Source organism: Anastrepha obliqua, chromosome 5 (genome assembly GCF_027943255.1).
Source record: "Anastrepha obliqua isolate idAnaObli1 chromosome 5, idAnaObli1_1.0, whole genome shotgun sequence".
In the NCBI taxonomy this organism is placed as follows: domain Eukaryota; kingdom Metazoa; phylum Arthropoda; class Insecta; order Diptera; family Tephritidae; genus Anastrepha; species Anastrepha obliqua.
Window position 1 is genome coordinate 120,061,954 of NC_072896.1, and position 21,992 is coordinate 120,083,945.

Below are 21,992 nucleotides of genomic sequence, written 5' to 3' on the forward strand. Positions count from 1 at the left end.
TAATAAAGAGCGTTGTGGGCCTCCGCCGCTCTTAAGTACCAGAGAAAAAAGCTTAGTCGTACGGAAAATCAGGACAAACCCCAAAATTAATGCCCCCAAATTGAGATCTGAAGTTGAAAATGAGACTGGAAAACAATTTAGCACCCAAACTATTCGCCGGGTTTTGCATAGTGCTGGTTATCATGGGCGCAATGTTAGGAAAAAGCCTTCGTGAGTAGTGCCAATCGGTGTAAACAGATTTCGTTCGCAAAAGATCATGAAAAATATGACCAAACGTTTTGGAACCAAGTCATATTTTCTGATGAGTGTAAGTTCAGTATCTGTGGATCTGATGACCGTGAAAAAGTTTGGAGAAAAGTTAACGCGGAACTGGATCCATACAATATGACCGGCACTGTGAAGCATGGAGGGGGCTCTGTGATAGTTTGGTTATGTATGGCTGCGAACGGGGTTGAAAACTTGGTATTTATCGAAAATATTATGGACCGATATGGTTATTTAAATATTTCGAAAAATAATTTAAAAGAAAGCACTACTAAATTGGGCCTTGAAGGAACGTTTATCTTCCAGCAGGACAATGACCCCAAGCACACATCCAACATTCTACGAGAGTGGCTGTTATACAATGTGCGAAAACAGCTGAAAACACCGCCACAGTCCCCGGATACCAACCCAATCGAACATTTATGGGAACATTTAAAGCGACAAATACGTAAACATCCGATTAGAAATAAGGAACAACTGAAAAACGTCTTTCAAGAGGAATGGAATAAAATACCACCAGCTGTAACTGAAAACTTGGTGAAATCAATGCCATCACGACTTAAAGCGATTGTAAAGTCTAATGGTTATCCTACCAAATACTAGGATTTGATTTTAATTATGTTTTTGATTTCACAAATTAATAATGTGATGAACTGTATACTTACTTTTGAGACATGAATTTTTATAAAGTTTAATATAAAAAGCTATCATTTTGTTCCTTTTTAAAATTTTGTCATTGTTTGGATTAAATATGATTTTTGTATTTTATTCATGTAAATAAAACACAATTTTGTTATAACTTAGGTTGTTTGAAGGAATCGATTGGGGGAAAATTGAAAACGTGTCCGGTGTATACTTACTTCTGGCACAATTTAGGCAATTTTTTCTGATGACGGTGTTGGCTGTTTTCTTCCATAAAACGAATGCTGGAATTTAAATTTTTCAACTTGTGAAATTAAACTTCGTTGCCACTTAATTTTAATTTTAATTAAATTTAAAAGAGCGTCGCGGCTCCCTATGCATTTTTTATGCTTTATTCTCAATTGAACTCGACCACAAGAAGCCCACGCTGTTTTTGTGGAGTGCCAATAAAGCGGAAACGCAAACAGTCTACTTCTTCCATTGCAATTTATTTAAGAAATTTCAAAAATGCTTGAGTTGTGACTAATGAAGCAAAACTGCATTTTAAACGCCAATTAAATATAATTTTTGTTTTGAAAATTTCCAATTGCAAATTGGATTTTATTGCGCAGCTGCTGTGCCATGCGCCCTCTACAAAGTATATCAATGTGTGGTACGTCAATTCCTCAAACAAATCACATTGCACCGTCAATGGGTCTACTTGCTTCCATAAAATCAACTCAACTATTCCTACTTTATTTATTATTCACATTGATTTTGTTTTGATTGCATCAACTGATAAGAGTAGTGGAGATAGCACCTGACCGGCTTCGACCAGTTTGTGTTGATTGTAAATACCCATTTACATACTAGCTTATGTGTGTATGTGTGCATTTGTAAGTATGTAAATCATTTGCTGATAAGCGACCAGCTGACAGAAAATCGGAAAGACAACGCTAATCAGTATCAATGTTTTGGATTATTGATGGACGCGTCAAGGATTTTCGTCTCTCCTGCACTTTAATGTGGGGTCTTTGGTACATTTTGATTGTAAATTATCACTTAAACAATCAAAATATTTACAAACTACCTAAACTGTAATTAGTTCATGCATTGTGAAAATATGTATGTATGTGTCTATACACAAATACATAGGAATCTGTTATCACTTAGGCTGATTATTAGTTACAAAGTTCTTACAGGCAATAAAAGTATTCAATTAACAATTTTTGTATTCGTTTAATAGTCTAGTCTGGTATGAATTTTCGATATAATTATAAATCAGAAAATTTCCTTGTAGGGTAATTAGATGAAATAAGTTGCTTGTAAGAAAAGTTTCTCTATTAATTTCATTGAAATTTATAAGTAAACTTTTCAGCTGTGTAAAAGAAAGAAAGTTCATAAACAAAGCTTATAAGGAGCTTTGCTACATGGCTACATAGGCCGAATATATATTACTATAAGTACATACAGTCTTTGTCAGAAAAAAGGAACCGCGATTAATCATGAAGTATAAAAAAAATATATTTCACATTTTTTTTTACATCAAAATATGTACAAAACTACGAGTCGCAATTACTTAATAAGCCGTGTAGCCTTCTTCGTTGTCGAGTATAGCCTGGCATCTTCTACATGCTTTGAACCAGCTTTTCTGCGTAACTCGTCCGCAAACAGGACTGGATTTTGCCAACTTGACGCACGAGTTGCTTTAAATCATGAACTGGCCTTCCGGCAAGAAGCGTTTTCATAGTTCCCCACACATTGTCAATGCGATTGGCGTCTGCGGACTGGGAAGGCCAGTCCATTACTGTGACGCCATTTGCTTGTTTCCAGGCCTTACAGATTGTTTTTCTGAGAGTAGTGGTTTTTATAATGTGGGACGATGGGATATGTTCGCCTCCATCAATCGTCATTCGATGGTGTTGATACTCACATCTATTCCCTTTTTAGCAAGAATTGTATGTGCTTGGCGTAGTCGCAAAGAAGAGTCCCGCTTAAAAAGTTGGATGATCACTTTATCCTGTTTTTTGTCATCAGTCGTTTCAAGCCGCGCTCGGAAAACTCATCAAAACGCTTCGCGTACTTCTCACTCATTTTTGTTTGGTTGCGTTTACGGGAAAGTTTCGAACGACACTAACATGAGTTAGCACTGGCGGTTACTGGTCAAGACTGTGACTTCAACAGCATTCTTGAAAGGTTGAAATGCAAAGGCTTGTGATACTACAACAACTTTAAAGAAGCACCGAGCAAATTTCGCTTTTTTCTTGTGTAGATCTGGCAACTAAGAACATCACCTTGGCCCTAAAACTATTATGTAGAATAAATTGATTTTTTTTTGTAAAGCCACAAATTTATTACAAGGCATTGATTTTCTGATACTGCTGACATCAACACATCATAGTTTTGATATCAGATTTACACTCGACGTTCCCAGAAGAGTCTAATTTTTGTAATTGCTGTAGGCCAGTCGAACTTTCAAATAGCTTCAAATTGCTTCAATTTCAATTTACGAACGCCAAAATGATGCTCTAAAGTTGTATTATTATAATTATAATTTGCTAAAGTTGTTTGTCATCGTTTTTTGTTATGTTCAAAAGTAAGTTTTGCTTCTTCTCGAGTGATTCTAGGAGAAAAAGTGCTTTTCATATTCGTATTGGACATCGACCAAAAAGCTACTGCCGACCTGATTAACATTAGGTTAGGTTATGTTATGGTGGTGGTCGGTATGTACGACCAATTTACTTAGACCTCACAGACCTCCGTGGTGATCCCACTGTGCGACACGGGAACCTCATTTATTTTTCTTCCTGGAACCATTTTGTGGCTCCTATGCGCGGGATTGGTCCAATCCCCACGCCAAAATGTTCTGTAAGAGAATTGAAAACAGATTTACCTAGAAAACCGGCTCTGATTTTAGCTAAGGCTGAGCAATTGCAAAGTAAGTGTTGAACTGTTTCTTCCTCTTCCTCTTCCTCTTCCTCATTTCTACCACTTCTTCAATATTTCATGGGAGAAAACTCCTAGTCTCAAGGAATGCCGGCCAAATAGTCAATAACCGGTTATACAAGCCACGACCTTCGAGATATCCTCTCTTGAAAGGCGAAGCAGTACCTTTATCTTTTTTTCTTGTTTATTTGCGGCCATAGTAACCCAGCTGTTACGTAGGTGTCTTCATCTCTCCATGCTCTATTGTTTTCTTAGATATTCTTGATTTTTTAATTTGCTCGTGACCATAGGTATCCCAATGGCACTTCTCTCACTGAGCAGTTGAAGAGTGGTACCTTTCCTGACTTTCTGATTGGCATTACGGTAACAAACATTTTATCAGGTCAGTCCATAAGTTCGTGCGTATTTTACCCATAATTTCGCTTTTGTACGATTTTTGCATACAAAAAATTATTCGCGGAATATAACGGAACTATTCATATAAACTATTGATATATTGTGCATTCAACAAGTGATTTTAATCCCGGATAGAAGCACGTGTTGTTAAAAACTAAAATGGAATCTTCGAACGCGTATAAGAGGCATATTTTGTAATTTTTTATAAAAGTGGTAAAAATGCAACAACTGCTGCTGCAGAAATAAACACGGATACCGTGAGTGTAAGGACTGCGCAAAGGTGGTTTTCAAAATTCCGAAGTGATAACTGCGACGTGGAGGATGCCCCGCGCGCTGGTCCTCCTGAAGTCTTTAACTCCAACGCCTTGCTCGAACTTGTGGAAGCTGAGCCAAATCAGCAGAGAGTGAATGTGTGTTCTCAGCTGCTGCAATGGCTTGAAAATGAAAGTTTTTTGAACCGTATTATTACTGGTGATAAAAACTGGGTCCTTTACAATAATCCTGTTCGCAAACGCCAATGGTTAGATAATGATGAAACACCAGAACCGACCCCTAGAGATGGTTTTCACCCCAAGAAGATTCAGCTGTCTATTTGGTGGGATATGACCGGTATTGTTTATTATGAACTTCTGAACCCAAACCCGACGATAACTGCTAATTATTATTCCCATCAGCTATCAAACCTGAATGGGGCACTTAACAAAAATCGAGAGTCTTTAGAGAATAGACGCAAAGTTTTGTTTCACCACCACAACGCAAGACCTCATACTGCAAGTCAAACATTAGGCAAGCTGAACGAGCTCGAATGGGAGCTAATGCCGCATCCACCATACTCTGCGGATATTACACCTTGTGATTATCACCTTTTCCGTGGACTTCAATCCGATATGAGTAACAAGAACTACTTCTAAAAAGAAGCTATAAATAGGGATATCGAAGGGTATTTGGGCTCCAAGCAGGGAATTAAAAATTTGCCTAAACGTTGGGAAGACATTGTAAATAATGAAGGAAAATATATTATTGATTAATAAATACTTTAAACATATTTTTTATTAATTTTAAAACCACCTTTAAAAAACGCACGAACTTATTATATTTTTACTTTAGTTTTGTTTATAATTTTTTACATTATTCTGTTTTAACAAATTCTTTCAATTTAATATTTTTTGATGTGTAATTATTTTTCTTTAGTTTTATTAAATAAAAATAAGTTTGTTATTTTTTTATATTTTTTTTATTCCTTACTTAATCTTTAGGATTTTTACTTACTTCTTTATTCTGTTTTAACTAATTTTTTCTATTATAATTTTTTCTTTTCCTATGCTATTCCAGTTTTATTGTTTTTGTTAATCGATCATTTTTAATATTTCTTTATTTTTAATAAACGAAAATTTAATTTTTATTTTATTTTAATAAGAATATTAGTTTTGCTCTGTTTTTAAGTTTTTTTTCGTTGTAATCTCTATTATTTATTTCATTTTTTATTTTATTTTAATTTAGTTTTTATTTTATTTTATTTTATTTTATTTTATTTTATTTTATTTTTGTTTTTATATATATTTTTCTTCTTTTGTTCTACTATATTCAATAATTATTTTGTTTTTATTAATTTTATTTAATTCCTTATCTCTCATCTCTTAATATTTAATTTTTTTTGTAACTTTGTTAAGTCAATAACATTTTTTGTATTCTTATGAAAAGTAATTCAATCTTTATTAGTGAATTTGGCACAATGACCTCAAAAAATGGAAATTTATTTTGCAGTAATTGCTGTCTATCAGCTGATTTCTAAGCCTCCGACGATAATTACGCAATTTTAAAAATATTGCTGGTAATTATAAAATAATCAAATGATTGTTCTAAATATACGCGAGTGGTGCGCTGACGTAGTTTTACATGGCCATACAATAAGCCCGTAAAACCCCGTTCGACACTCAAACAAATGCATCCATACATCCATTTTTTCTTCTGTTTTTATTTTATTTTTTCCTTTTTCTTTTGCATATTCGCATAAAATTGCAACCAAGTTATTCTTTTGCTGTGCAGCTCAGCCGATAACTACTACGAGTAACTAATCAAAGAAAAAAACGAAAAAAAAGAAACCAAAATTGCATTTCTATATAAGTTGCTTTGACGGTACAATTTCTATTTCAAGTCACCTACTAACTACTCTCCACATACGAACATAACAAAGTTTGCTCGTTCGCTTGCGCCTCGTTTGCACCGTAAATGCAATTACCAGCTGAATTGGAGCTCAATTGGATGGAGAGGCATTTGCTGGTTGTCCCATTGGTCAAGCAGCCAGTAGCACGTCAGAGTCACTGGTTGTCCATTCGTCGCTGCCTTCAGTCTACTAAATTTATTTCAGATATACCAGAGTACATATTTATAGATGTAGCTACATAACTAACGAGACTGGGCGGTCAGGGAGTCCAGCTTATAGTTCGCTTTATTGTTTTTTTCTTTATCTGCCTCCCCCTGACATCCTTCAAATGCCGTCCTCGCCCTCCTTTTCCTCGGTGACGACTTACGATCTGTCAACGTTTTGTGAATTTGCCTTTTAAAGCGTCGTTGCACGTCTGCGTCGCTCGTTATCTTTTTTCTATTGTCACTGTTATTGTTTTTGTTTTTGTTTTCGTTATTCTAGTTGTTTTTATTCTGTTATTGCTGAAATGATTGCAATTGGCGAGCAACGACATGACAGCCTTGTAAAATGAATTTTCTTGACCTAAAGCTCACTGGCACCAGTGCAATTGTTGTGTGAATTTGCTAATATTTCTTGCACTTCATAGCTACGTTTGTATGAGTGTAATATATAACTAGATGTATGTAGCGCCTACAAGTGGGTGTGTACATGTTTGTGTGCATCTGTAGGGGAGAAAAAGGTGTCAAAAGCTGAGCTGGGGCAGCCAGGACCCACCACTGGGCATTGTTGGTAGGCAAATGGAAATGTTAATTTTATATGAAACAGGTGACGATAATGGCAATGCTATAAATGCACATCAATGCATATGTATTATATATTTATTTACATACATACATATTTATATTTCGTTCACTCTATTTATAGCTGCCAAACTGCATTTGTTTATTATTCTTGGCGTTGCCAGTACATCGGCCATCACGTTTGTGTTCATCATAATTTACAACAAATATCTATTTTGCACACTTTAAAATGCATTAAGCAGATTTGTAAGCTAAGCAAATTTGTACTCAGCACAAAATCGCATGCAAATTTTCGTACTATAGATGCACTTTTGTTTAGAAGAGATGAGAGCGCCTGACTGACACTTCTAGAAAGTGTGTGGTAAATCCATTTGTGATGTTAATTGGCTATGCAGATTTAGTTTGGTGCATATAAAGATGTAAATTAACTGAGGTGTTTCAGTCAAAACGAGTAATTACATAACCTGAACTCGCTAATAAGGGCAACAAGCACCAAATACTTACTGGACCAGCTACAATATATCTGAGTGCATCCTGCAGAAGATTAAGGTTTTTTTAAAGCCATTGCGAGTGAAGCTCTCAGGCAGCTCTTCAAAACTCCACAATTAGGTTTATGCACCTACTTCCCTTTTTTATATGATTGATACTCGTACGTACCCAAAAAATTCCTGTAAAAAGAGTATTAGGTAAAAATCTACTTTCCACAGGGTCCGTCGCTCGAAGTGTAACCAATCAAAAAGGTTATACATTTAGTTTGGAAAATTACTTTTATTTAATTCAAAGTAAAAAATGTATTGAAATAATACAAAATTAAGAATCAATTTACTTTTGCTCGATATGACCACCTTTTACCTTGACTATGGCCTTGAGACGGTCCAGAAACGGAGCTTTTTCATGGCAGAAATACACTCGGAGGTTTGCCATTGCCTGCCGAGGGGCGATAGCTATTAGAAAAATGTTTTTTCTTAATTTTGGCGTTTCACCGAGATTCGAACCAACGTTCTCTCTGTGAATTCCGAATGGTAGTCACGCACCAACCCATTCGCGGCCGCGATCTCACTTTTATTTTATAATTTTTTAGTTTCATCGTTTATTCTTTATTCATTTTTTTGTTTGTTCGAAATTTATTTTATATTTTTTAGTTTAATACACTTTCTCTTTTATACATTATTCTTTTTTATTTTTTTTTTTTTGTTTTTTTTTCTGTTTTTTTTTTTATAAATTTTAAATTTAAGATCTCACTTCTGAAGAAATTGATGATATTCTAAAATATTTGAAAAGCACACACTGGTTTTAGGAGAGATAGAGAAAGCTCCCCATGCGACATCACATTGGGCTATGAGCCTGAGTGTGCCTCACAGGAGAACCGCTTCAACCTAACTTTACCTTTATACATTTGATCTTTATTTTATTATTTGTTAGTTTCCTCATATTACTTCCTCTTTTATACTTTCATCATTTTTTTTATCATTTCTTTAATTAATTTTTTTGTTTAATTAAAAAAAATTAAAAACCTTCAGCAAGTATAAAATCCTTCATATACATTTTCTTTCTTTTGTCAGTATTTTTATCTTATTTTATAATTTTTTTTGTTCATTTTGCTGTTTCATTCATTTTATTTTTATTTTATTTTCTTGTACAATATTTTTTATTTTTTCCTCATTTTTTTGGACTCATTTTATTTTAGTTTTTTCCCTTTTCCTTTTTCTTTTCCTTGATTTCTTCTTCTCTCTTTCTCTATTTTTTGTTTTCTAGTTTTTTGCCATTTTATTTATAACTTATTTTATTTTCGTGCAAATTTCTTATTTCCATTTCTTTACTTATTTTTACTCACTCAATTTTACACTCCAATTTCAAATCATTTACAGTATTATAAGTAGATGTACAAATAAAAGAAAAAAAACCCGCAAACAAATCTTTATTAGTCTTCTACATTTATATTTAATGTTTCCTAATGATATTTATTAATTATTATTATTTTTTTATATTTTTAAATAATCCCTCTTCTAATGCTCGTGCCGCTGTTAATTTATGTATTTTGCTATTCATTAAATATTTTGTCTTTCTTTCTATACCTACATTACCATTTTCTATCCATTTCAATTTCTCATCCTGTTTGCCTCTGAATTTTTTTTTTTTAATATTTTCTATCTTGGCATCGGAAAATTTTCTTGTAAAAAATAAATAGCCGCCTGTTGTTTGCATTTTGTATCTTTGTTTGGCTTTAATCCAAAAATATTTTTAAATTCAAATATTCAACAATTTACGTATGATAACTTGGCTGCTTAAGCAGTAATAAAAAGTTGACAAAATTCCTTTCACCATCTCCCACCTCATATAGGTCAATCGCGAATGCTTAGCCAGCTCAATGTCATATTGAAGTCATAATTTTTATATGTACATATGAATATGTACGTATGAATGTGTGTTAATAAGACTTATGAGGCATCTGTTATCATTTTGTGCCCGCGTGGCTAATGCGAATTTTGGTCTGCTAACCCTTTAGCGATGATTCACAAAAATCATATTAATAATGATAGTATGGCGTCTTTGGTCTTCATAACTTTTCTTCGAATTTGTGGCGTGCGTCTTTTTTTTTTTTTTTTTTTTTTGAAATATAACATTCTGAAATTTTGTGAAATAATGATAAATGAATCTGTCTATCTATAAAATTCTGAGCCGGGCTTACCTTTGATCGGTAACAAAAAATCGAATTAAAAAAATTCACTACGTTTCGTAAGACTTTGCTGTGTGTCTAGGAGGTAATACAGTTTGTGTGCAAGTGTCTGGATGGGGATGACGGTTCCTTAGACATAAAACCTATATTGTGACTCTAAATCAGTTTTGGGGTAATCTGCATGGTACTATTTACCTATTTGCGCTGTCAGAGGTTTCGGTTTTTTTTTTGTATTATTATTTTTTTTTTTTCATTATAGAAGTTCTAAAATTCTGAGGAATTATACAAAAATGTGTGAAATATAAGTTATAAAACCCAAGTTAGAGAACAGCATACATAAGGAATGACTCAGGCATTAAAATACGTATATTAATTTCGGTTTTGTCTTGGCTTCTTTGGCTTGGAGCTTTTATAGGCGATAACAGTCAATAAGTGAAATTCAAAAGAAGCCTAAAAATTTTTTTATAATTCCGAATTTTAGTTAGGTTAGGCTAGTCAGGTTGCTTGTCTGAGACAAGACACTCGATGACCCTAGGTCCCATTGTGATATCTGCATTTCATTTGCTTCCTTTAATTCCGAATTTACTCCACCCGACTCTGATGTACTTGAACCATCTACGAGTGTCTTGTGAGCTCTCTTTTAATACCTTGTTTGTTTTATTGCCAATTTATTTAGTTTACAATTTCTAATATCCATCCTTTTCATATGGTTTTTTTTTGTTTTTATTTCAGAGGAGGAAGCGTATCATTGTTTGGCGGCGCTTGTCGGTAGCAAGGAAAAAGTATTTATAAAACAAACCAAATTACAGCATGAAGTCACCTGGAAAACGGTGATGCAAATTGCCAAAAAGCACAGCGTAAGTATAAAAAAAGGGGTCAGTAACCTTAAAGAAGTCACCGCAGCCAAAAAGTATGCTACGTTTATCTTTACTGCGCTCACACGAAATTTAATGTCTCACAAATAATAAACTATACCAAATTAATTAGCATACTTTTGTGCGTTGCATTTAAATTAGCAGCGAAAACAGGGATCAAAACTTTGTTTAAATGGTTTTTTTTTGTTTTTGTTTTTTGCTTTAATAGCATCCCTTTGCTCATTGTTCTTCATCTAATTTGCAGAAAAGTGCCGTGACCTATTTTCAACGCATCTGCCCTGGCGTTAAACTGGAACGCGTCTTCATGGATTGGTGCTGGTGGATATTAGCTGGCCTACCATTTCAACATTTAGTACGCATTATGGATTGCTATTTCCATGAGGGAATTAAGGTGCTGTATCGTGTCGCGCTCGTGATAATCAATCTCTTCCACAAAGAGTGTCAATCCAACAACGAATGGAGTCCAGATAATATTAAAAATGACATTGGTAATGCGTTGATTAAATTCTGCAAGAAGATACCAGTGTCACCATCGAAATTATTGCATGCCGCATTTAGTATTAGGGGATTGAGGTGAGTGTGGGTGCAATTGGTTGAATTTAATCATATCGATGGGCTTTAATCATTTAACTTTTTCCACTCTCTCTCTCTCTCTCACTCTCTATCGCGCACAGTTCCACATATATCTCTAGAATATTTATGAAGACTGAAATGATACTAAAGAGCCGTTCCGTATTGAATAGCGGATCGAAGCAATTAGTTAAGTCGCGATCCAGTGATAATTTGCCATCGAGTCAATCACAAGTCAATATACAAATGATGTCGCACACATTGACCATACGTGAGGTGAGTTTCTTATATGCATGCCGATCAAATATGAAACTAAAATTAAAAACAACAAAAGAAATATACTGAAGCTGTACTAAAAATTAACAAAAAATATTAAATTACTAGGGTGTTCGGCAAGATTTTGAAATCAAATGAAACATCAAAACAAAAAGAAATTCTTTTATGTTTTCGTTTAATTAATTTCAAGCGCTCCGATAAGCTGTTCTTGACACTGAGAAATTGCATTTCTTGATCTAATACTACTTTTGCCCCTTTCCTTATTTCCATTTGCCATCTGATTTTTTTTTGTATTTTTTCAATCAAAGCAATCTCCACTAAGCTTTTATTTAGTACATCTTTCGCTATTCTTAATAAATTATCCCTCCTCACTTTAGCTCTCTTTGTATATCCAATGTACACACATTTGCCTCTTTTATTTTGAGTCGAATGCAATGTTTCAGCTTTTCAATTCAGCTTAGTTTAATTTTAAGCTACATCAGTAATAATTATTTACATGTTAAGTAAGCTTTAATTAAATTATCAAGCGAACGTGCAAATATGTGCGTGCAAGAGGTTTGCTAAAAAAATTATGTGCCTATGACTATTAATAATTTTTTAATTAAAATTCACTACTAAGTGCAAACTTATTTGCGAATTTATTGAAGAAACATTTCACCATTTATTCAAAGGGTGGTTAAGTTTCAAGGGCCGGTGTTGATTTTGAATAAAATACAATTTTTTAGGAAATTATTGTCATTTCTCGTTATTATAATGATATTGGTATGGCTCAATTACGTATGGAACAAAATATCGGCCAAATGGCCGCCGCGGCCTCGGCGGCACATCTCCATCCGATGGTCCAAATTTTTGATGACGCTGAGGCATAATTGAGGTTCTATGCCGTTGATGTGCCGAATTATCTCATCCTTTAGCTCTTGAATTATTGCTGGCTTATCGACGTACACCTTTTCTTTCAAATATATACAAAGAAAGAAGTCCAACGTTGTCGTTGACGTTTAGGTGTGGTTCACATTCAACATCGGCCCTTGAAATTTAACCACCCTTTATAGAAATATAATATATTTTTTTTTTTGTTTTTAAAAATTATATATACTTGCAGAATGACGTGGCGAATTCGCCATTAATATACAAAATCATACTTGGGCTAAAAAGTCCCGCGCCTAACAAAGAAAACACGTCTCATTTTGTTTGTTACAAATTAGCTTTATTCATCAACGTAATTTCCAAACAACGCAATCATGCCAGCATCGCTCTAACATTTCAATACCACTTTGGTAGATCGATTTATCTTTTGCCTCAAAATAGAACTCAGTTACAGCGATAAGCTCTTCATTCGAGCGAAATTTATTACCGGCGAGTATTTTTTTAGGTCTATGAACAGCCAGTAGTCGTTGGGAGCCAATCTGGGAAATACGGTGGATGTGGGAGCAATTCAAAGTTCAATTCATGTAGTTTTGCCATTGTTTTGCCATCATCAACACGTTCTTGTTTTATGCAACAGTGAGCAAACGCGACACCCACTTTGATCAGAGCTTTCTCATAGTCAAATCCTCACGTAATATAAAGCCAACTTTTGATATCTTAACTAACGCAACTTCACTTTCCGCTCATTCAAACCGTTTTGTGGGTTTTTGTGATCTTTTCTGCTGTTACCGCCTCATTTGGAAGTCTACTGCGTTGTTCATCATTGCATCATCGGTGTCTGTAAGACCATATTTGCTTCGCTTGATCGGTATTTTTTTCCCAGCAAGAAACAGTGTAAAATTAAAACACTAAATTAAAAAAAAAAAAAAATTAGCGACACTCTTAGCTCAATAACTCACGAACTAATGAGTAAACTATCATGAAATTTTAACAGCTGTCTTTTTAAGGTTAGCACTAACTGAAAAAGAGATGAATGCAATAAAACTAATAAAGCCTGCTATGTGCTAGGCCCAGGACTTTTCAGCTCATGTGTTGCATTAAAAGTTAGTAAAATTTCTCAAAATCAAGTTAGAGTGGAACAATAACGCATGTAGCTTGGTCTCCAAGCCGCATCCGATAAAACCAACTTTAGACCCAGTAGGCACCCAATGCTCTTAGGAGCCATCTAAAGCCAGGGGGAGTTAAATTGTGCTCACTAATGAAGAAGTGGCAGCTACAGTTGACGAATTGATATGCTGCTACAAATGGTAGAAACCTCTCTCCGATTAGAGTTTTTTTCATTCGGTCAAGGACTCATGTCATTTCTGCAACCTTCACCAAAAATTGATGGAAAATCAAGGCACATTGAATAGGTAGTAGCAGTAGCGCAAAATCAACAAGAGGAATGTGTTTTGTGTTTGCTTTTGGTGCTTAGAATTCCAAACTCTCTAAACAAAGATTAACAGTCTAAATTAACGAATTCACGCCGTGGCCGATTTTTCTGTTTTTAGCTATGAGGCGGCGTGCGAATTCGTGCTGCACTTCATTTGACGGCGCGTTGTTATTAAATAAAAAAGTTTAATGCATACTCGTACACGTTAAATTTTTATTATTTTATTTTTTCGCACCGTCTGGTGGAACTGTCTCTGAAATGCATTGGTTGTGCTTGAATTTTCTCCACCCCTGCAGATGTGTCAAAAATCGTGATAAATGAACCGCTATTTTTGTATGCATCTCTAGTAGATAGTGACCTCAGTGTCAGAAATCACTAGACCTATAGAAAATTGGAACAATAATCTTGCTACTAGATGAGATAATTGATTTTTGGTCAGATCTTTCTAACCATCTGCTTGTGGAGTTTGAGATCTATCTGTGTTTTTTTATCTCTTCGAGAAATTTATGTAAGGGCTTGCGATAAATTAGTGGTATGCTATGAGTACTTTGTTAATTTTTTGTTTTATGGTTAGCACGCGTGGAAGTTAGTACACTTCTGGATGCGCTTGAACCAATTGTCAAAGCACTTTTATATATATATATATGGGGCGTTCCACGTCAACCGGACCAAAGCTCTGTCCAAAATTCTATGGGATGAAAATAATCATATAATATGTCAAAATACTCGTAAACTCATGCCCTTTCAATTGCAAAGTGGCAAATTTGAAAATTCAAAATGGCGTCATTACCGTGTCACCTCAAAGACACTAAATTCCAAAATTTGCAAATATATCTATCAATTTCTTTTAAAAATAGGTTCAAAAATGATGACTCATGATATATTTGAATGTTTTTGGGGTCGCTGATGACGAATCCGATGTCAGTTTTTCAAAATTCAAAATGGCGGATCCAATATGGCGGACATTTTTCGAAAATTTTTTTGGATTCGCTTGAAACTCATCACTTGGGGGTTTTCCGGGTCGCTGATGACGAATCCGATGTCAGATTTTCAAAATTCAAAATGGCGGATCCAATATGGCGGACATTTTTCGAAAATTTTTTTGGATTCGCTTGAAACTCATCACTTGGGGATTTTCGGGGTCGCTGATGACGAATCCGATGTCAGTTTTTCAAAATTCAAAATGGCGGATCCAATATGGCGGATATTTTCGAAAATTTTTTTGGATTCGCTTGAAACTCATCACTTGGGGGTTTTCGGGGTCGCTGATGACGAATCCGATGTCAGTTTTTCAAAATTCAAAATGGCGGATCCAATATGGCGGACATTTTTCGAATATTTTTTTTAATTTGCTTAAAATTTGTTACTCGGGGGTTTTCGAGGTCGCTAATGGCGAATCCGATATCAGTTTTTCAAATTCAAAATGGCGGATCCAATATGTCAAATCAATGTTGTTTCATAGCCCTAAAAAGGGCTGATTGATGATTTATTTTTTGGTGTTTTAGCTACTTTATTAGCCCTGAAAGGGGCTGATTAAAGGTTTATTTTTTGGTGTTTTAATTAATTTATTAGCTCTGAAAGGGGCTGATTAAAGGTTTATTTTTTGGTGTTTTAGCTACTTTATTAGCCCTGAAAGGGGCTGATTAAAGGTTTATTTTTTGGTGTTTTAATTAATTTATTAGCTCTGAAAAGGGCTGATTGACAGTAACTCTCTTTAAATGGTTTTATATTTCAAAACGGCTGATTAATATTGGACAATGGCGAGCGGTTCATGGTCATTCGAGTACCTATAAACGTTGAGTTTATTATGTGGTGTAACTATAAAACAATGTGCTGATTGGATTTTTGTTACAGAAGGTGCCGCGGAAAATCTCTTGTTTAGCGAACGTTTCATTTTTTCATGTTGCTGTTTTGAATAAATAAAAAATTGAATCGATTTAATGTGCTCTTTTGCCCAATCAAAAAGAGCTTTGGCATTCAAAATGGCGTCTTGAGGTTTACGTTGTAAACTGGCACGCGTTGCTTCTCTTTTTAAAACTGCTCCAACGCCATCGCATGCTCCTTTCCCATGAGCAGTTGCATGGAAATGCCACTCAGCCTTTACATTAAAATCTTTTTCGTGGTTTATTAAATTTATTATTTGGTACCGATTTTTGTAGTGCTGTTTAGCCCCGTCAGTAAAATAGTATATTTTTTTGACATTTGGGCATACTTTCTTTATTTCCGGTATTACTGTCTGCTGTAATATGTAAACTGCTGCAGTATCATGCGTTGTACAGTCTGACAGTAAAACAATACTGCGGTGCTTCATTTCATTCCCTTCCTTGTAATAGAAAACTGCAGGATGTACTGTGCATTCATCATTATTATAATGAAATAAGCATAGTTTTCAGAAAAATCACACTGCAATATTACTTCGCCGTCTTGAAGATTATTTTTTTTTCCTGAAAGTACTCAGACTGCCTCTTAGCAATAAAATGATGCGGTAAAAGTTTCTTAAACTGAGTGGACATTTCTCCTATAAAATCTTCTGAGGAAAAGAACATTTTCTTCAGAGTACACCTATCAGTCGATTGCCAAGATCTACAAATAATTTCACTAATTTCATTAGCTTCTAAAGCAGTTGACACTTTATTTAAAAAGGTTTCAATTCCAGGACATGAGGTGCATTCTAAAAGAAAACAAGAGGGCTGAGGAATTTTACATAAAACAAAATTAAAACAATCCTTATAATTTTTAATTAAAAGCTCTGAATCAGGTGCCAGTTTTTCAAAATTCAACTCATCAATCATTAATTTAAAATTTTGATGAATTAAGCAGACGCAAACGCTATGAGTGCCAGCCGATCCCGCACAAACACAATTTTTTGGCCTCAAAGCAGCAAACTTTGACATGCCAATCGGCAAATCAGGATATTTTTCCTTAAATTCTGCATGCATTACTTTAATATCGGTAAGCAAGAGACTTTTTTGTAATAATCGTTTTTCTCCATTGACTTTAGCGGAGTAACAAATTTTAAGCAAATTAAAAAAAATTTCGAAAATATCCGCCATATTGGATCCGCCATTTTGAATTTTGAAAAACTGACATCGGATTCGTCATCAGCGACCCCGAAAACCCTCAAGTGATGAGTTTCAAGCGAATCCAAAAAAATATTCGAAAAATGTCCGCCATATTGGATCCGCCATTTTGAATTTTGAAAATCTGACATCGGATTCGTCATCAGCGACCCGGAAAACCCCCAAGTGATGAGTTTCAAGCGAATCCAAAAAAATTTTCGAAAAATGTCCGCCATATTGGATCCGCCATTTTGAATTTTGAAAAACTGACATCGGATTCGTCATCAGCGACCCCAAAAACATTCAAATATATCATGAGTCATTATTTTTGAACCTATTTTTAAAAGTAATTGATAGATATATTTGCAAATTTTGGAATTTAGTGTCTTTGAGGTGACACGGTAATGACGCCATTTTGAATTTTCAAATTTGCCACTTTGCAATTGAAAGGGCATGAGTTTACGAGTATTTTGACATATTATATGATTATTTTCATCCCATAGAATTTTGGACAGAGCTTTGGTCCGGTTGACGTGGAACGCCCCATATATATATAGTTCGACCCAAATTGGGGGACATCAGAATTCATTTTAGAGTTATGGTTCCTTCGGCAAAGTTTCTTATTTTGATCTCTAGAATACGATTTTCACAGAGCAATGAGCGATTTTTAAATCGACCCGCCCTAATATATGATTTAAAAATCGCTCATTGCTCTGTGAAAATCGTATTCTAGGGATCAAAATAAGAAACTTTGCCGAAGGAACCATACCTCTAAAATGAATTCTGATGTCCCCCAATTTGGGTCGAACTTTTTAGTTTCTTTTCTATAACTCACTTAAATTATTTTTTTCATTTACATATGTTCTGACTAAATAATTCTCCGGAAACTTCTGGCATACAAAGCTGGTGAATATTTTCAATGAGGTGCTTCTTCTGCGAACAAATGTTTTTTAAGCTCGTCTTAGAATTGCTGTTTTTTCCAGCTCATATGCATAGGTCCAAGATTCTTCACCTGTTACAATGTCATAGGCGTACTTTGAACAACCGCGACTGAATTTTTTAGACATTTCTTTGCACCAATCGACACGATCCTGTTTTTGAGCAATGGTCAATAGTATTATGCGGTATCTAACGAAAAGAAATCTTCTTGACGACCAAATGTTCGTGCCGTATCGAATGTATGCTGGCTCCACCAATGCCTAAGGATGTCTTTATCTCCCGATAAGTCACATGACGATCTTTAGTTATCGATTGACGCACAGCATCGATCATTTCTGGCACAACAGCCGTTTTGGTCGGCCTTGTATAAAATTGTAATCAAATTGTCTCTCTTTTTTACCTCCACAAAACTGTCAAATACCTTTGCCAGTCTAACGGAAAACATTCAGAACTTTTTATCTCACCTAATACTAGAGGCATTTCTAATCGAAAGGTATAAATATTGTATAGGATGATCGAATTTCGACTCCTTAGCCAACTGAATTTTTTTGAAAAAATTTTATGCATTTGCTTCGCGGAGAAATTTGTAATTTTAAGTCTTAGCCGTAAGCCTTCGAAGCTAGCGCTGCGTTAATTTGAAATTATATAATAATTTTTTGTTATGTATGCTTTTAATAGCAAAATAAAAAAAATCAGTTTCCGAACCATCAACATTTCAATTAATTCAGAGATACACAAAAAAAAATTAAAAAACAGGTGTCCGAGTCACCAAAATTTCGATTTGTTCAGAGATACCTAAAAAATAAATAAAATAAAAAATGTTTCCGAACCACCAACATTTCGCAAAAAAAAAAATTAAAAAAAAAATTTTTTTTAAAAAACTTAAACAAAAAATTAAAAAATGTTAAGTTAAGTTTAAAAACATTAAAAACAAAAATTTTTTAAAAATAAAAAAATGTTAAGTTTCCGATCCACCAAAATTTCAATTAATTCAGAGATACCCAAAAAATAAATTTAAAAACAAACTAATTTTAAGTTTTCGAACCACCAACATTTCGATTAGTTCAAAGATACGCAAAAAAAAAATATATAAAAAAAATTTAAAAAATTTAAGTTTTCGAAACACCAACATTTCAATTACTTCAGAGATACCCAATTTTTGATTGTCTTCTGTTCTCATATCGCCTTTTTCGATAAATAGGGATATAAGACGTTTTTGTTTTTTGAATAAATTTTTATAATAATTTACTAGTTCAGCGCCTTCCGGGAAGCAAACCATTTTCTTACAGGAACAGTGATCATTTCATATGTTACAAAAACAAAAACGAAAAAATTTACGTCCTCCTTGCCTCTTGCGCGCACATATATTTGTTCTGCTTAGTTTTACTAAATAGCTTTACAAAATCAACAACAACAACAAAAAACAGCAATAATTATTTATACAATACACAATATAGCAACAAAAACAGCCACAACAACAACAAGTATCGTATTTACTTTGATTTACATATATCTCGTTTTTTATTTCATTTACTTTTTCTCATCTGTAACTCTCTCGTAACTCGTAACTCGAACTGCCGAAATGTGCATTGAAACATTTTAGCGATTGTACACCGAGACCTGTCGCAATTTGGTATGGGACACTGAAAATAACTTTTATTATCATATCAATACATACAACCATGAAAAAAATAGAAAAACAATAAATAAGCAATAATAGTTTTTAAGTGCTGCTAAAAATGCAAATGCAAAGCTGGTTCTACTACTTGTATGCTAGATTTGAGTTGAATTGCAATTTCAGTTTTTCAATTTTTCAGTTTGCATTTGCGTTTCCGCTTAATTTGTCTGCTAACTTGACTTGATTGATTTGGAGATGATTTGTCGGTGTTGCAAATATTGTTTTTGTTTTGTTTTATATGAAGTCTTTGGTCAGGCTGCTTGTTGTGTATGCCACCTACACACATGCATGCAGAAATGTCTATACGCCTGTGTGTGTGTGAAGGCATGTGACAAATGCGTTTTTCCTTTTTCGTTTGTTTTTTTTTCAAATTGGCTACCTTCTACATATGATTTTCCAGCTTTTGCTAAACAGAAAAAAAAAGAAAAAAGATTTAAAAATGTGCCTCGTCTTCTTCGTTTTGCTTACCTACCGCCTGTTTACCTGTTTACCACTTAACGCACTTATATTGAATGGCTGCCTTTGCCCGTAACATCCAAAATCGTTTCATAATTTCGCTTTTCTCTCATTTTTCCACATTTCAGCTGGCAAAAATGGCATGAATTGTCACTTGTTTTCAGTTTTCAATTGCTAAATCGTTTCGAGATTGTTTCAGTACTTTCTTTTTTACCTCAATTCTTATAAATACAAACGTGCATATGTATATGTTATTTGGCAACAAGGAAAGGACTGAAGTTTTGTTGTGTTTTACAATAAACCATTTATGAAGTACTTTTTTCAATTGGCTGAAATTTGATGTGAAATATTTTTTTTTTTGTTTTTCTTTTTTTGAAAATTGTGAAAAAATCTGAATTAAATCTTTTAACTAAGGTGAAATAGTTGCAATAAATTTAATTATACTTTCTTTTTCTCTTTTTGAAATGCTGCCTTAAAAATGTGAATAAATAAATTTACTCTCTCTCTCCCACGCGCTCCTTTGCCTTCTCTCTGTCAATAATGAAATATTTCCCAACTCCTAATAATTTATGGTTTCACGCTTGAATTGTTTTGCCTTTTTCAATTTATTAAATTGAAAAATATTTTTTTTAATTTAATAATTATATTTATTAAATTGATTTTTTTTTTAATTCAATAAATATTAAACAAAATTTTTTTTTGTTAATTCTTGTTTTGCCCTTTTCCAAATTTGTACATTATTTGTATAATTAATTTTCTAACTACCTTTTGTAAAAAAACTCCATTCCTTTATTTCCTGCTTTAAATTCTACTGCTATCCCCGCCCTGAATTTCCTTATATTCACCTTCAAACCCATACTTTTTTCATGGCTTAAAAATTATGTAATCCATCTGCTCTCGCTCAAAAGGGCGAGAAATCGCCTGGTCACAGGGCAGTCGCTATGGGCGTTTATCCCATACATAGTCTAAAGAGTCTAGTTTGCTCCGCCGAAGATGTAAGTGTGATTTTTGTAAACTAAAAAAACAACAACAACATAAAAATTATAAAACAAAAACAAAAAAAAACGTATATATTTTTTATCCAAGACACAATGAAGTAAATTTTTTTTTTACGCACTTATGTAATGGAATATCTAAATGTAATGTAATGCCGTTAATGGAACATGACTTTGCTTAGTGTATGGATAATGTTTTTCTTTTTTTTTTTTGATTTTAAAATAAAAAAATACATAATTATATACTACTTAGTATGCCTCATACAAATAATTGTAAGTATGTGTGTATTTGTGCATCGCTTTTGAACTCAATTCTGCGACTTAAAGTCGACTTGACAAAATCTTTGCGCGTTCACAAAGACTTTTTAATTTTAGCCCTCAAATTAGAAGTTCGTTTTCATCGCACAAGCTGGCGCAAACTTAATCACCCTATCGGAAGATTTATAATTTTTTGCCAATGGCATCGTACGTCAATCATTTGGCAGTTGTGAATTAGACAGCTGCGATGTAGAAGGTGATCAATTTAGTAATATCGGATTTTTGAATTGAAATAAAACAACGAAAATTCAAATTGATTGGGCAATTTTTATTATTTTTGTGTGGAACCATGCATGATATTTACTTTTTAAAGATAATCCCTTTCAAATGCTGGTAGTAACTGCGCCGTCATTCGGCCATCCGTAAACACCAATTTTGAATGACCCGCTGGAGGACCATCACTCAAAATAATTTGTTTGTGCATGTAGCAAAACCTTAAAAAAAAAAATATAAAAAAATTGAAGTTTAATTTTGCGCCACCTTGTAAAATGTTTCTAAAGTAAATGAGATTTTTGTTGGATAACTTTTATACTCTTATGCACACATCTTTTCTTTAACAGGTATATTAGTTCGGAAAAAAATTGAAACTGTGTTTGTTTTTAACTCTCCGTTGAGTTAGGGACTTCAAATTCAGCTATAGAAATAATATTAATAAGAATAAATCGTTAGCTGGCTCG

At 33.9% G+C, this 21,992-nt stretch overlaps 1 protein-coding gene across 3 annotated transcripts in view; it reads left to right on the top strand.

Moving 5' to 3' along the window:
- Positions 1 to 21,992, top strand: part of LOC129247983 (GTPase-activating protein skywalker) — a 105,166-nt gene that overhangs the window by 43,851 nt on the left and 39,323 nt on the right. For 2 of the 3 annotated variants that reach the window (XM_054887371.1, XM_054887370.1), the window contains exons 4-7: positions 10,583 to 10,707; positions 10,970 to 11,298; positions 11,400 to 11,571; positions 19,472 to 19,501. In XM_054887371.1, coding sequence (XP_054743346.1) covers positions 10,583 to 10,707; positions 10,970 to 11,298; positions 11,400 to 11,571; positions 19,472 to 19,501 — 656 coding nt within the window. The remainder of the gene's footprint in view (positions 1 to 10,582; positions 10,708 to 10,969; positions 11,299 to 11,399; positions 11,572 to 19,471; positions 19,502 to 21,992) is intronic. The other variant, XM_054887372.1, reaches the window with a different exon arrangement.